Here is a 12,658-nt window from a genome sequence, read left to right as displayed (position 1 = left end):
GCAACATTCATGGACTCTGGGACTTGGACTATTTTTTGTGTGTGACTACAAACGTTTGTATATCTTCTATCAGTTTGTTATCTTACATGAGCTATATGTTCCTTCTGTGTGTGATTTGGTACTGTGCTTTGCATCTTGGCCCTGGAGTAATGTTGTTTTATTTGGCTGTATTTTTGGATACAGGTGTCCCCCCCTTTCACAAAGGTAGAGCGTTCCTATGAAACGTTTCTTAAGCCGAAATGGCGTAAAGCGAAGAACCATTAATTTATTTAGGAAAAATTTTCGTAAAAGCGAAAACCTCTTTGTAATGCGAAAACAGGTTACTAATGTAGGTCTTTTGTAAAAGCGAAGTGGCATAAAGCCAACATTCGAAAAGCAGGGGACACCTGTATTCATGTATGGATGAATGACAATTACATTTGAACATGGACTTGAATCTAGTTCATGTTTATCCCTCATACAGGATAAGCTAGGTATTTTTGGGAAAGCAACTGAAAAAATCTTAGGAATGGTACTTCTTATTTCTTGGAAAGACAGGGTCCAATTAATGGGAATCAGTATAGTTTTATGCATGGGAAATCCTGCCTCACAAATCTGACTTTTTTGATGAAGCAAGGTGGAAATCATGGTATACACAAGCATTAGCAAGCTTGAAAAGATTCTTGCAAGGCAGGCTGATCCAGAAAAAAAAGACACATGGAATCCTAGGGCGTTGGATACAAACTGGCACAAAATTGGCTTAGTGATGGGAGGTTGAAGGTAGTGGTAAAAGGTTACATCCCTCAATGGAAGTCTGAAGCCAGTGGTATTTTGTAGGGATTAGGACCGACACTTTTGTCCTCTGTCCAATAAGTATGTTGATGATACTTAAAGAATGGTGAAGTCACAGATCGCAAGACGTTTGCTTAAAGATTGAGAGGGAATTAGATCAGCTGGAAAGTTGAGCAGAATGGTGAAGGTGGAGGTTAATCCAGACAAGAATAAGATAATGCATTTTAGATAATCTAATATTGGTTATACAGCAGGGATCTTTGAAGCATTAACATACAGAGGGTCACCTTGGTGTTCAAGTTCATAATTCTGTTCATAATTCTCTCAAAATGCTGGCATAGCGGGATAGGGTCGTGAAGAAGGGGTTTAACTTGCTTTGAACTTTGCCTTCATAGGTAGAGACATTAAGTATTTTATTGGGCGGAGGAGGAGAGGAGGGGGAGGGAGGGGGGGGGAGGAGTATACCTGTCTTGACTACTAGACAGGTATATGGAGGAATTTAAGGTAGGGGGCAGGTCTGTGCAGTTAGTGGAAGACATTGAACAGTGAACACAAGTGTACTCTGCCTCCCTGTCTACACTCCTCCCAAACATCTGGATGGAAGGAGGAGGGGGCTCCCCACTCCAAACACTCTCTTCATTGGGAGCAAAGAAGGATTGCACTCCGAAAAGATTCCGAGGGGCTCCAGTCACCCAACGTCATGGTCTGGTACAAGGTGGTTGGGACTGCCACTGGTCACCGGTTACACAGAAGGGTTATATGGAAGGCAGGGTTTAAGGGTCAGTACAACATTGTGGGCAGAAGGGCCTGTAGTGTGCTGTACTATTCTATGTTCTATGTAGTAAGGAAGGAATGAGATTGATGAAATTGCTCTGAGAATTGGTCTGGACTTGATGGGCTAATTTTCAAATTATGAATGAAATTTAAAAAACCTCTCTGTTCAGGATCCTCTTAATGTGAAGAGACTGTATGGATGTATCTGCCCAAACTTTCCTGTTCGCACAGGATAATTCCACTCTACAAGCATTAGCTCAGAGGTCGCAGACCTGGCTGGCCTGCATTAACTCATTTCCTAATATCCAAATCATCATCAGTTTTAAATGATTATAAAATCAAAACATTGCACAATTAACAACTTTGAAGTATCAACCGAACCCGGTCAATGCACTGAAACTCAACAGCCACCTCCAAGTCCTGCTTTCACTGAAGGTGATTCATGTGCTTACGTCACTGTACAAACCAAGGCAGACTAACAAGCAGCGAAATAATACTTCATTGTTGAAATCCGTTCTGGTGAATTTCTCTAACTTACTGACTCGATGGCAGATGCCCTGACGGCTGAAGGTGGAGTAAACGAGGTAATGGTTTTGTAATCCGTGGTTAGCTGATTTGATGTAGCAATGGTTGGAACTCGCAAATACAGAGTTTGGCCCTGAAATAGAACACGTGAATCAGAATGGCTAATCAACAAGTAGTTCTCACCATACTGAATGTAAAATAGTGACAATTTTACAAAAAGTCTATTAACCTTTTTGAATTATTTTAAAGTAGTAATGTTTTGCATCAGCAAACTTTGTTCTTTTCCTTGTAAATCAGGCAAAAAGGTTAGAGCAACTTTATCTAAATGAGAGTTTAGTCCATCAATTAGATACTATTTCCTGTCTCACTCCTCCCTCCCTATACTGGCCAAATTCCCTCTTATTCCTGATGCAGGTTCTTCACCCAAAACGTTTACAATCCTTTCCCTACAGCCCAAATGTTGCTTAACCATCTGAGTTCCTCCAGCAGATTGTTTGTTCCTCCAGTTTCTCTAAGTACAAATTGGTCTTTTTCTGGTCAGTGAAATCTAATGACCTAGTGTCACAGGGATCAGCATTGAGTTATACTTGGATGAAGACAAAAATACTGCTGCTAAGTGATAAGTTCTTGCTCAAGTATATAGGGTGTTTAACGTTTATGGTGTGTTGGCCACCATTAGTTGGGGATTAGTTTAAGAGCCATAAGGTAATGAATGCAGCTCTATGAGACTGGTTATACAACACTTGTGTCCAGTTCAGATCACTTCAATATAGGAAGGGTATGGAACCTTTGGAGAGGATGCAGAGGAGATTTCCCAGGATGTGTATGGATTAGAGGGCATGTCTTATGAGAAAAGGTTAAGTGAACTAGGGATTTTATCTTTGGAGCAGAGGAGGATAAGAGGTGACTTGATAGAGATGCATAAAATGACAAGAAACATGGATAGTGTGGACAGCTAGTGCTTTTTTTCTCAGGGCTGAAATGGCTAATATGAGAGGGCATAAGCTTAAGATGATTGGAGGAAACTATAGGGCTGTTGCCAGAGGTTTTTTTCTACACAGAGCAGTGGGTGCATGGGAAGCGCTGCCAGGTGGCAGTAGAGGCAGATACATTAGGGACATTTAAGACTCTTAGATAAGCATATGGATAAAAATCAGATGAGGGATATGTGGAAGGGAAGCATTAGAATGACCTTGGAGTAAGTTAAAAATGAAGGCCCTGGAGTGTGCTGTACTGTTCTATGTTCTATCTTCCTGGCCACACAAGTAGATAGGGAAGTAAATTGGGAAGGTGACAAAGGAAACTACAATGGGAGATAGGTAGACAACTCAGCAATGATCAGAGAAGTGGAGTATAATGTGGAAAGAAGCAAAATTAAGTATTTTTGCATAAAATGTAAAAGTATTGCAACACACAAAATGCTGGAGGAATTCAGTAGGCCAAGCAGCGTCTATGGAAAAAAGTACTGTCGACGTTTTGGGCCAACACCCTTTGGCAGGACAGAAGTATTGCACTGTATATAAATGCTTAAAGATTGCAGGGCTTTGAGATGCAAAGCGATCTACATATCTTAGTGTATGACTTCTAAAATAACATTGTGTGCAGGAACTAAAAGTAATTCAGAAAGCTAACAGAATGGTGATGAAAGTTTGAATAGTGGTGAGGCTTCTCTTCTTTTATTTAGGCCATTGGTGAGAACAGATCTGAAGTACAGTGCACAATTTTTAGAACACAGAACATTACAGCACAGGAACAAGCCCTTTGGCCCAGAATGTTGTACCGAACCAATTGAATTAGTAATCAAATGGCCAATTAAACTGATCTCTTCTGCCAACACAATATCCATATCCTTCTATTTTCCACACATTCCTGTACCTATCAAAACAGCTCTTAAAAGCCTCTAACGTTCCTGCCTCTACCACCAACCCCAGGCAGTGCATACCAAGCACCCATCACTCTCATGTAAAAATGTTGCCCCTTGCAATTCCTTTGAAATTATCCCCTTTCACCTAAAACGTATGCCCTCTAGAATCAGACGTTTCAACCCTTGGAAAAGGATATTGTCTGTCTGCTCTATCTATGCCCCTCATAATCTTACAAACCTCTATCAGATCTCCCCTCAGTTTTCACTGCTCCAGACAAAACAACCCAAATTTGTCCAACCCCTCATTATAGCACATCCCCTCTAATCCAGGAAGCATCTTCTGCACCCTCTCCAAAGCTTTGAAATCTTTCCTGTAATAGGGTGGCCAGAACTGTGTACAATACTCCAGATACAGCCTAACCAGAGTTTCATAAAGCTGCACACAACTTCCTAACTTTTGAACTCAATGCCTTGTCTAATAAGGGCAAATATGCCATATGCATTCTTAACCACCCTATCAACCTGTGCAACACGAGTGAATCTGCAGATGCTGGAAATAAATAAAAACACAAAATGCTGGCAGAACTCAGCAGGCCAGACAGCATCTATGGGAGGAGGTAGTGACAATGTTTCGGGCCGAAACCTCCTGATAAATCCTATCCTTAAGAATTCTCTCTAGTAATTTCCCTATGACTGAAGGTCTATAGTTTCCTGGATTATCCCTGGTTCCCTTCTTGAATAATGGAACAACATTAACTACTTGCCATACCTCTGGATCTTGCCTGTGATTAGACAGGACATGAAGATATTGGTCAAAACCCCAGTAATCTCTTCTACTGCTTCTGTCAATAATTCGGGATACATCCCATCAGGTCATGGTGACTCATCCACCTTGATGTTCTTTAAGAGACCCAACACTACCTGCTCCTTTACTTTATAGTGTCTTAGCATATCAATATGCTTGGAGTTAATCTCCCTATCTTCAACATCCTTCTCTTTGGTAAATATTTATGTAAAGTACTCATTAAGAACCTCATCCACATTCTCCACATCAAAGCAAGTGGAGTGAACCTACTCTCTCCCTAGTTATCCTCTTGCTTTTGATGTATGTACAGAATGCCTTGGGATTCTCTTTAATCTACTTTCCAAGGTCTTTGCATGATCCCTCCTGGCTTTCCTAATTCCCTTCTTGAATTCTTTTCTGGGTTCTTTATTATCCTCAAGGGCTGTGTTTCATTCTAGCTTCCTAAGTTTTAAAATACTTCTTTTTCTTTATCACCTTACAATCCTTGTCCTTCCTTCTTAGTGGAACATACGGAGATTTTTGGTCTCCTTATTAAGGAAGGATGTAAATGTGCTGGAAATTGTCCGGAGAAGGTTTACCGGAAAGGGACAGTTGTTTTATGTAGGATGGTTACAGAGGCTACAGTTGCACCTGCTGGTTTGTAGAAGAGTGGGAGGTGACATGACTGACATGTATAAGATGCTGACAGGTCAGATTTAGAGAGGGTGTTTCCTCTAGTAAAAGTATCCAGAACTCTAAGTCACTGTTTGCAAATAAGACAAATGTGATATTCTTTCTCTTTCAGTGGGTCATCAGTCTTTGCCTTGCTCTTCTTCAAAGGGCAGTGGAAGCATAGTCTCTGAATATTTTAAAGCAGAAGTGGATAGATAGATGATTAGCAAGGGAGGGTGTTAAAGGCTACCATGGGTAGATGGGAACGTGGAGTTGAGGTAAACATCAGCCACAATCTTATTAAACTGCAAAGAGGCGTGAGGGGCTGAGTGGTCTAATCTTACTTCTAGTCTGCATGTTCCATCATGAGGGAATAATTAGCTGAGGTTCAGTTAAACGGTAATTACCTACCACCTTGTTCTGCAAGACCATCCCTCCTAATGGAAAAAACATTAGAGGTTATTACAATCAATCCCCAATGCTGAAACTGCTAAGAAACAGGAACTGAATGCAATCATATATTCAGTATATTTCATTACCAGGCACAGAAGCTTCTTCTCCAGTTGGAGGGTGAGATCTGGGATGAATTTCCCTCCCATGATGCTGGTAATTTCATTGACAATGTAAAGTTCTGGATATCTTTTTAGACTTTCGTTCCACGCTTGCAAAACCGCCTGTTGAAATAAATGCAAGGATCAATGTTCTTGTCCTTCAATCATAGCAAGCAATGACACAATCATGTTGATTCTTCACATTTATGCAGGCACATGCACACACATATTCATGAGCTGTGCAAAGCCTCAGTAATGGACCCATCTGTACACCAACAGGAGAAGCTGAGATCATCTTACTTATAGCAGAGAAGGGAGACTGACAAACATAGTAATATTAATAATTACTAATTACTGCACAGAACAGAGAGAAATGTTTCTTCTCTAACAAGTGGTCAATAATAAAGCTCAGATATTTGAAATAATTGGGAAAGAAATACACGAGAAAGGAGCAGAAACCTCTTCATATTCATGGCTATATTAATCCAGAGTTCAATTACTGAAGATAGAAATGAGATGCTAAAGGAAGTTCAAAAGGTCAAGTCAGGCCCTTCAGCCTCTAATGTTCAAGCTGACACCGATCCCATCTGTCAGCACTTGGAACAAAGCCTGCTATACCTTGCTGACTCATGTGTCCAATTAGATGCTTCTTGAACGTTGTGAGTCTTTGCCTTTACCATCTATCACACAATGAACCCTCTGATTCCAGCCACCCTCTGGGTGAAAAGGTTCTCCCTCAGATTCCCCAGAAACCTCCTTTCACTTACTCTCAACCTCTGCCCTCTAGTTTTAAAACCCTCTGCTCCAGGGAAAATTCCTTTACTACCTATGCCCTTTACATTTTGTACTCGTCCATCAAGTCCCCTTCAGTCTCCTCCACTCCTATCAAATCAAACTCAGTCTATCCAGTCTTTCCTCTGCACCCTCCAGTTCAATCCCATGCTTCCTGGAGCGTGATGACAAAAATCATACACAATATTCCAGCTTTGGCCAAATCAACGTTTTTTTAAAGTTGTAGCATAACTATCCTGCCTTTAAATTCACTGCCTCAACACAAACAAAATGCCTTCTTTATCACTTTTTCTTGTGCTGCCTCCTTCGGGGAATCATTGGACTAACACACTGATGTCCTTCTGTTCCTCTGTACTCCCTAATCAGTACTCACTGCATGCTTTTGTATGGGATTTGGATATTTGGCATAGAAAATGAGGAAAACTGTACAGCCCCACCCTGTTGTGTGTTTAATATTTCAGTAATATTTGAGTAATCTTGCATATATATTGGTTGATAAAGTATTCTTGTTCATTTAAATAATTCATTATGGTTTACTTGTAAAAGTACATGAATTGCAAACTTCGTCACGCTACCACATATGTACGTGCCTTGCTTAAAGTAAAACATGGAGTCAGACTCAAATTTTGGACTCCTGTGTCTTCCTTTGAATTAGTTTAATGTTTTGAAGTGACAAAACACAACACACTCCACAATGGGTTGGAGAATGAACACACCCCTTCAGCGGATGTGTCCAAAACTCTGGCACTATACAAATCAGAGCCACACATTGTTTTACACTTCAGTCACTAGGTGGCGTTAGGAGCTACCTCACAATAAGGAGGTACCTCCCATACTTCCCGCTACACTACAGATAACAGACTTTGCTTTTACTAACATGTCAGTGCAGCCTTGTCTATCTTTCATTTTCCTCCCACGCCAATGTCTTGTGACACCTCCAAGAAGCAAAACCTTACCAAAGCCTTGCAGTTAACAAGTCCAGGGAAGCGCACTTCACTGCAAAATCCCGCATTATATTATTCACTGACAGCTTGCATACACTGAACGGTGCTATTATAATAACTGGCAAGGGAGGATGGGTAACAACTAACAATAATATTTTCAGAATTTGTTTTATTTCTTGACTTTCAAGACATTTTTTAATGTCTGAAGCTGTAAAACAACACACAATGAAGCTGAATTTCTGCTTCTGAAAACTAGGGGTGTAATTTCAGAACAAAAGGTCATCCATTTCAGACAGAGAGTATGAGAATTGTTCTTCTCAAAAGGTTGGGACTACTTTAAGTTTTCTACCCCAGAGAGTCTGAGCAGCAAAATCGGTGACCAAATTCAAGACAAAAACAGACACATCTGAATTTCAAGAACATCAAGAGAAATGGAGAGAACGTGGAAAGCTGCTCATGGCCAAAATGGATCAGACATTGAACAAATAGGCTGACTGGTTTATTTAGAGGTTGCTCCCATTTTTATTTACTTACACCTATGAATTTTCTTGTCAATTTGTGGGGAAGTTGACCATGATCATAGCAGCACTTTCTAAATGGATAGAAGCAGTTCCTATGAATACGCCTACATTCCATGTGATAATTTCAAAGTTATAAATGCCCTCACTATCAGAGTATTGCAGAGTTACTATGGCAGGCAGTAGAAATGTTCAATTTGATTCAATCATTAGAACAAATGTGCCCAGTTTGGTGGATGGAAAGAACAATTCAAACTGCGAAAGGTGAACTGACAAAGACCACAGATAGTGGAATGAGAACATACATTGTTAACAAAATAGGCCACACACCATTTCAGCACCTGCTGAACAACCGATGGGCAAATGTGTCAGATGCACTTGTTTTATTGAAGTTGAAGCTCCAAAGCAAGCAGAAACAGCAACACAACACTGAAGATCAGCATGGACATAGTGGGCAGAAGAACCTGTTCCTGTGCTGTAATACTTGTGATCACCATCCTATAGTAGATCTTCTTGATCCACAGGATGGACCAGACTGCTGATTCAAAGAGGGCAAAAAGTGTAGGTCTGTGTTTCATTACAAAGTCTTCATGATGCTCGGGTGTAGCAGTCTTGTCGCACTCTTGTTCCCCCAACCTGGAACATCTACTGATTAAGTGCCGACCATTCAGCTTTCCAAAAGAGTTCTTATGATCCTGACTGCGGTTTACGTACTGCCAAAGGCCAATGTTAAGCAAGCACTTGAGGTACTGAGTGCAGTGATGAGCAAACAGAAGCGGCCTACTCCGATGCCTTTCAGATCATTGCTGGGGATTACAATGAAACTTGCTTTAAGAAATCTCTGTCTAATTATCATCAACATTAAGAAGATAAAAATGGAATATGAAAGTAAGCTAGGCAATTATATCAAAGGGGATACCAAAAGTTTCTTCAGATACATAAAGTGTAAAAGAAAGGCAAAAGCAGATATTGGACGACTGGAAAACGATACTGGAGAGGTAATAATGGGGGTCAACAAAGTGGCAGATGAACTGAATAAGTATTTTGCATCAGTCTTCACTGTGAAAGACACTAGCAGTATGGTGGAAGTTCCAGGTGTCAGGCGTCATGAAGTGTGTGACGTTACCATTACGAGAGAGAAGGTTCTTGGGAAACTGAAAGATTGAAGGCAAATAAGTCTCCTGGACCAGATGGTGTACACCCCAGGGTTCTGAAAGAGGTGGCTGAAGAGATTGTGGAGGCATTAGTAATGATCTTTCAGAATCACTACATTCTGGAGTGGTTTAGGAAGACTAGATAACTGCAAATGTCACTCCACTCTTCAAGAAGGGAGAGAGGCAGAAGAAACTACAGGTCAGTGATGAGGTCTCAGGGTACTTGCAGGCACATGATAAAATAGGCCTTAGTCAGCATGGTTTCCTCAAGGGAAAATCTTGCCTAACTAATCTGTTGGAATTCTTCAAAGAAATAACAAGTAGGATAGCCAAAGCAGAATCAGTTGACGTTGTGTACTCAGTCTTTCAGAAGGCTTTTGACAAGGTGCCACACATGAAGCTGTTTAACAAGCTATAAGCCCATGGTATTAGAAAAAAGATTCCAGCGTGGATAAAGTAGTGGCTTATAGGCAGAAGGCAAAGAATGAGAATAAAGGGAGCCTTTTCTGGTTGGCTGCTAGTGGTGTTCCACAGGGGCCTGTTAGAACTGATTCTTTTTATGTTATATGTCAACAATTTGGATGATGGAATCGATGGTTTTGTTGCAAAGTTTGCAGACAATATGAAGATAGGTGGAGCAGCAAGTAGTTTTGAGGAAATAGAGAAGGCACAGAAGGACTTGAGAGATTAGAAGAATGGGCATAGAAATAGCAAACGGAATACAGCATCAGGAAGTGTATAGTCATGCAATTTGGTAGAAGAAATGAAAGGGTTAACTATTTTCTAAAAGGAGAGAAAATACAAAAAAATGAGGCGCAAAGGGACTTGGGAGTCCTTATGTAGGATTTCCAAAAGGTTAATTTGCAGGTTGAGTCTGCGGTAAGGAAAGCAAATGCAATGTTAGCAATCATTTGAAGAGGACTAGAATATAAAAGCAAGGATATAAAGCTGAGACTTTAAAGCAATGGTGAGGCCTCACTTGAAGTATTGTGATCAGTTTTGGGCCCCTCATCTTAGAAAGGATGTGCTGAAACTGGAGATGACTCAAATGAGGTCCATAAAAATGATTCCAGGATTGAATGGCTTGTCATATGAAGAGTGTTTGATGACTCTGCGCTTATATTCACTAGAATTCAGAAGAATGACGGGTGACCTCATTGAAACCTATCAAATGGTGAAAGGCCTTGATAGAGTGGATGTGAAGAGGATGCTGCCTGTGGTGGGAGAGCCTAAGACTGGAGGACAAAGCCTCAGCATAGAGGGACATCCTTTTCGAACAGAGATGAGGAGGAATTTCTTCAGCTAGAGAGCAGTGAACCTGCGGAATTTTTTGCCACAGGCAGCTGTGGAGAACAAGTCTTTTTTGTATATTTAAGATAGAACTTGATAGATTCCTGATTGGTCAGGGCAGGAGGGGATATGGGGAGAAGACAGGAAATTGGAGTTCAGAGGAAAATTGGATCAGCCCTGATGAAATGGTGGAGCACCATCTCACATGTGAAGTGGCAATTCCGGACCAAACTGGACTTACGGGGTGCCACAGTAGCATAGCAGTTAGCGCAACACTATTACAGTCGGAGTTTGGAGTTCAATCCTGGCATCCTTTGAAAGAAGTCTCTGTAAGGCCTCCATGTGAAATGTGTAGGTTTTCCCTGGGTGCTCAGATTTCCTCCCACAGTCCAAAGACACAACGGGTAGGTTAATTGGTAATTGTAAATTGTCCTGTGATTGGATTCGGGTTAAATCCGGGTTGTCAGGGGGTTGAAGGGCTGGTATCTCCAGATAAATTAGAATAAATTAGCCACAGAAGGATGCTTGACAGCTGTGGCTGGGCTTGAATACTATCACCTCCTACAAAATAAAACCTAGTGGTATATGTAATAACAAGGTTTCTATCCCAGATGAGCTCACTGCCTTTTATGCCTGCTTTGACTGACAAAACACGGAGGCACTTTCATGAATTCACAGTCCCCAATGACTCTGTGATCTCAGTCTCTGAGGCTGATATGAGAGCAACCTTCGAGGGTGGGGAAGAGGGGGCTGAAACCATGGAAAGCATCTGGCCCAGATAGGCTACCTGGTGGAGTACAGAAGACCTGTGGTGATCAATTGGCTGGAAGGTTCACTGATATCTTTAATCTCTTGCTTTGGTAGTCTGAGGAACCTACCTGCTTCCAGCAGGCTTGAATTATACCGGTGCCCAAGAAGAACGTGGTAACCTGCCTCAATGACCATCATCCAGTAGCATTTACATCCACGGTGATGAAGTGCTTTGAGAGGTTGGTGATGAAATACATTGACTCCTGCTTTAGGAGTGACTTGGATCCATTCCAATTTGCCTGCTGGTATAACAGGTCCACAGCAGATGCTATTTCATTGACTCTTCACTCAACCCTGGAACATCTGGACAGTGAAGATGCATACATCAGGATGCTCTTCATTGACTACAGCTCGGCATTCAATACTCTCATTCCCTCAAAACTAATCAATAAGCTCCAAGGCCACGGCTTCAATTCCTCCTTCTGCAGCTGGATCCTTGGTTTACTCACTTGCAGACCCCAGACAGTTTGGATTAGCAACATTTCCTGCACAATCACCAACAGAACAAGTATACCACAAGGCTGTGTGCTTAGCCCCCATGCTCTATTTGCTTCATACTTATGACTGTGAGGTTAAGCACAACTCTAATGCCATATTTGAGTTTTTAAGTTTGCTAACGACACCACGGTCATTGGCCAAAACAAAGGTAGTGACGAATCAGTATATAAGAGGGAGATTGAAAATCTTACTGAGTGGTATTACAACAATATCTCACTCAATATCAACAAGACCAAGGAGCTTATTATTGACTGCAGGAGGAGGAAACCGGAGGTTCATGAGCCAGTCCTCATAGGGGAATCAGAGGTGGAAAAGGTCAGCAACTTTAAATTCCTCATTTAGAGGATCTGCCTTGGGCCCAGCAAACAAGTGCCATTACAAGGAAAGCATGGAAATGCCTCTACATTCTCAGAAGTTTGTGAAGATTCAGCATGTGACCTAAAGCTTTGGCAAACTTCTTCAGACGTGCTGTGGAGAGTATTCTGATTGGTTATATCACGGCCTGGAATGGAAAAACTTCTAAAAAGTAGTGGATACAGCTCAGTCCATCACGAGTAAAGCCTCTCCGCCACTTAGCACATCTACAAGGAGCAGTGTCGAAGGAAAACAGCAGACATCATCAAGCACCCCACTATCCAGGCCATGCTCTCTTTTCACTGCTGCCATCAGGAGGAAGGTACAGGAGCCTCAGGGCCTATACCACCAGGAACA

General features: G+C 41.5%; 1 protein-coding gene across 4 annotated transcripts in view; it reads right to left on the bottom strand.

Moving 5' to 3' along the window:
* ice2 (interactor of little elongator complex ELL subunit 2) overlaps positions 1–12,658 on the bottom strand; it is a 123,430-nt gene that overhangs the window by 95,587 nt on the left and 15,185 nt on the right. For all 4 annotated transcript variants that reach the window (XM_073024840.1, XM_073024842.1, XM_073024841.1 and 1 more), the window contains 2 exons: positions 5,930–6,064; positions 2,084–2,203 (listed from right to left, as the gene is read on the bottom strand). In XM_073024840.1, the coding sequence (XP_072880941.1) occupies positions 2,084–2,203; positions 5,930–6,064 (255 nt within the window). The remainder of the gene's footprint in view (positions 1–2,083; positions 2,204–5,929; positions 6,065–12,658) is intronic.

This window comes from Hemitrygon akajei, chromosome 21, assembly GCF_048418815.1.
Source record: "Hemitrygon akajei chromosome 21, sHemAka1.3, whole genome shotgun sequence".
Taxonomy (NCBI): domain Eukaryota; kingdom Metazoa; phylum Chordata; class Chondrichthyes; order Myliobatiformes; family Dasyatidae; genus Hemitrygon; species Hemitrygon akajei.
Note: the sequence above shows the minus strand (reverse complement) of the source record. Positions and strands in the feature narration are given on the sequence as shown.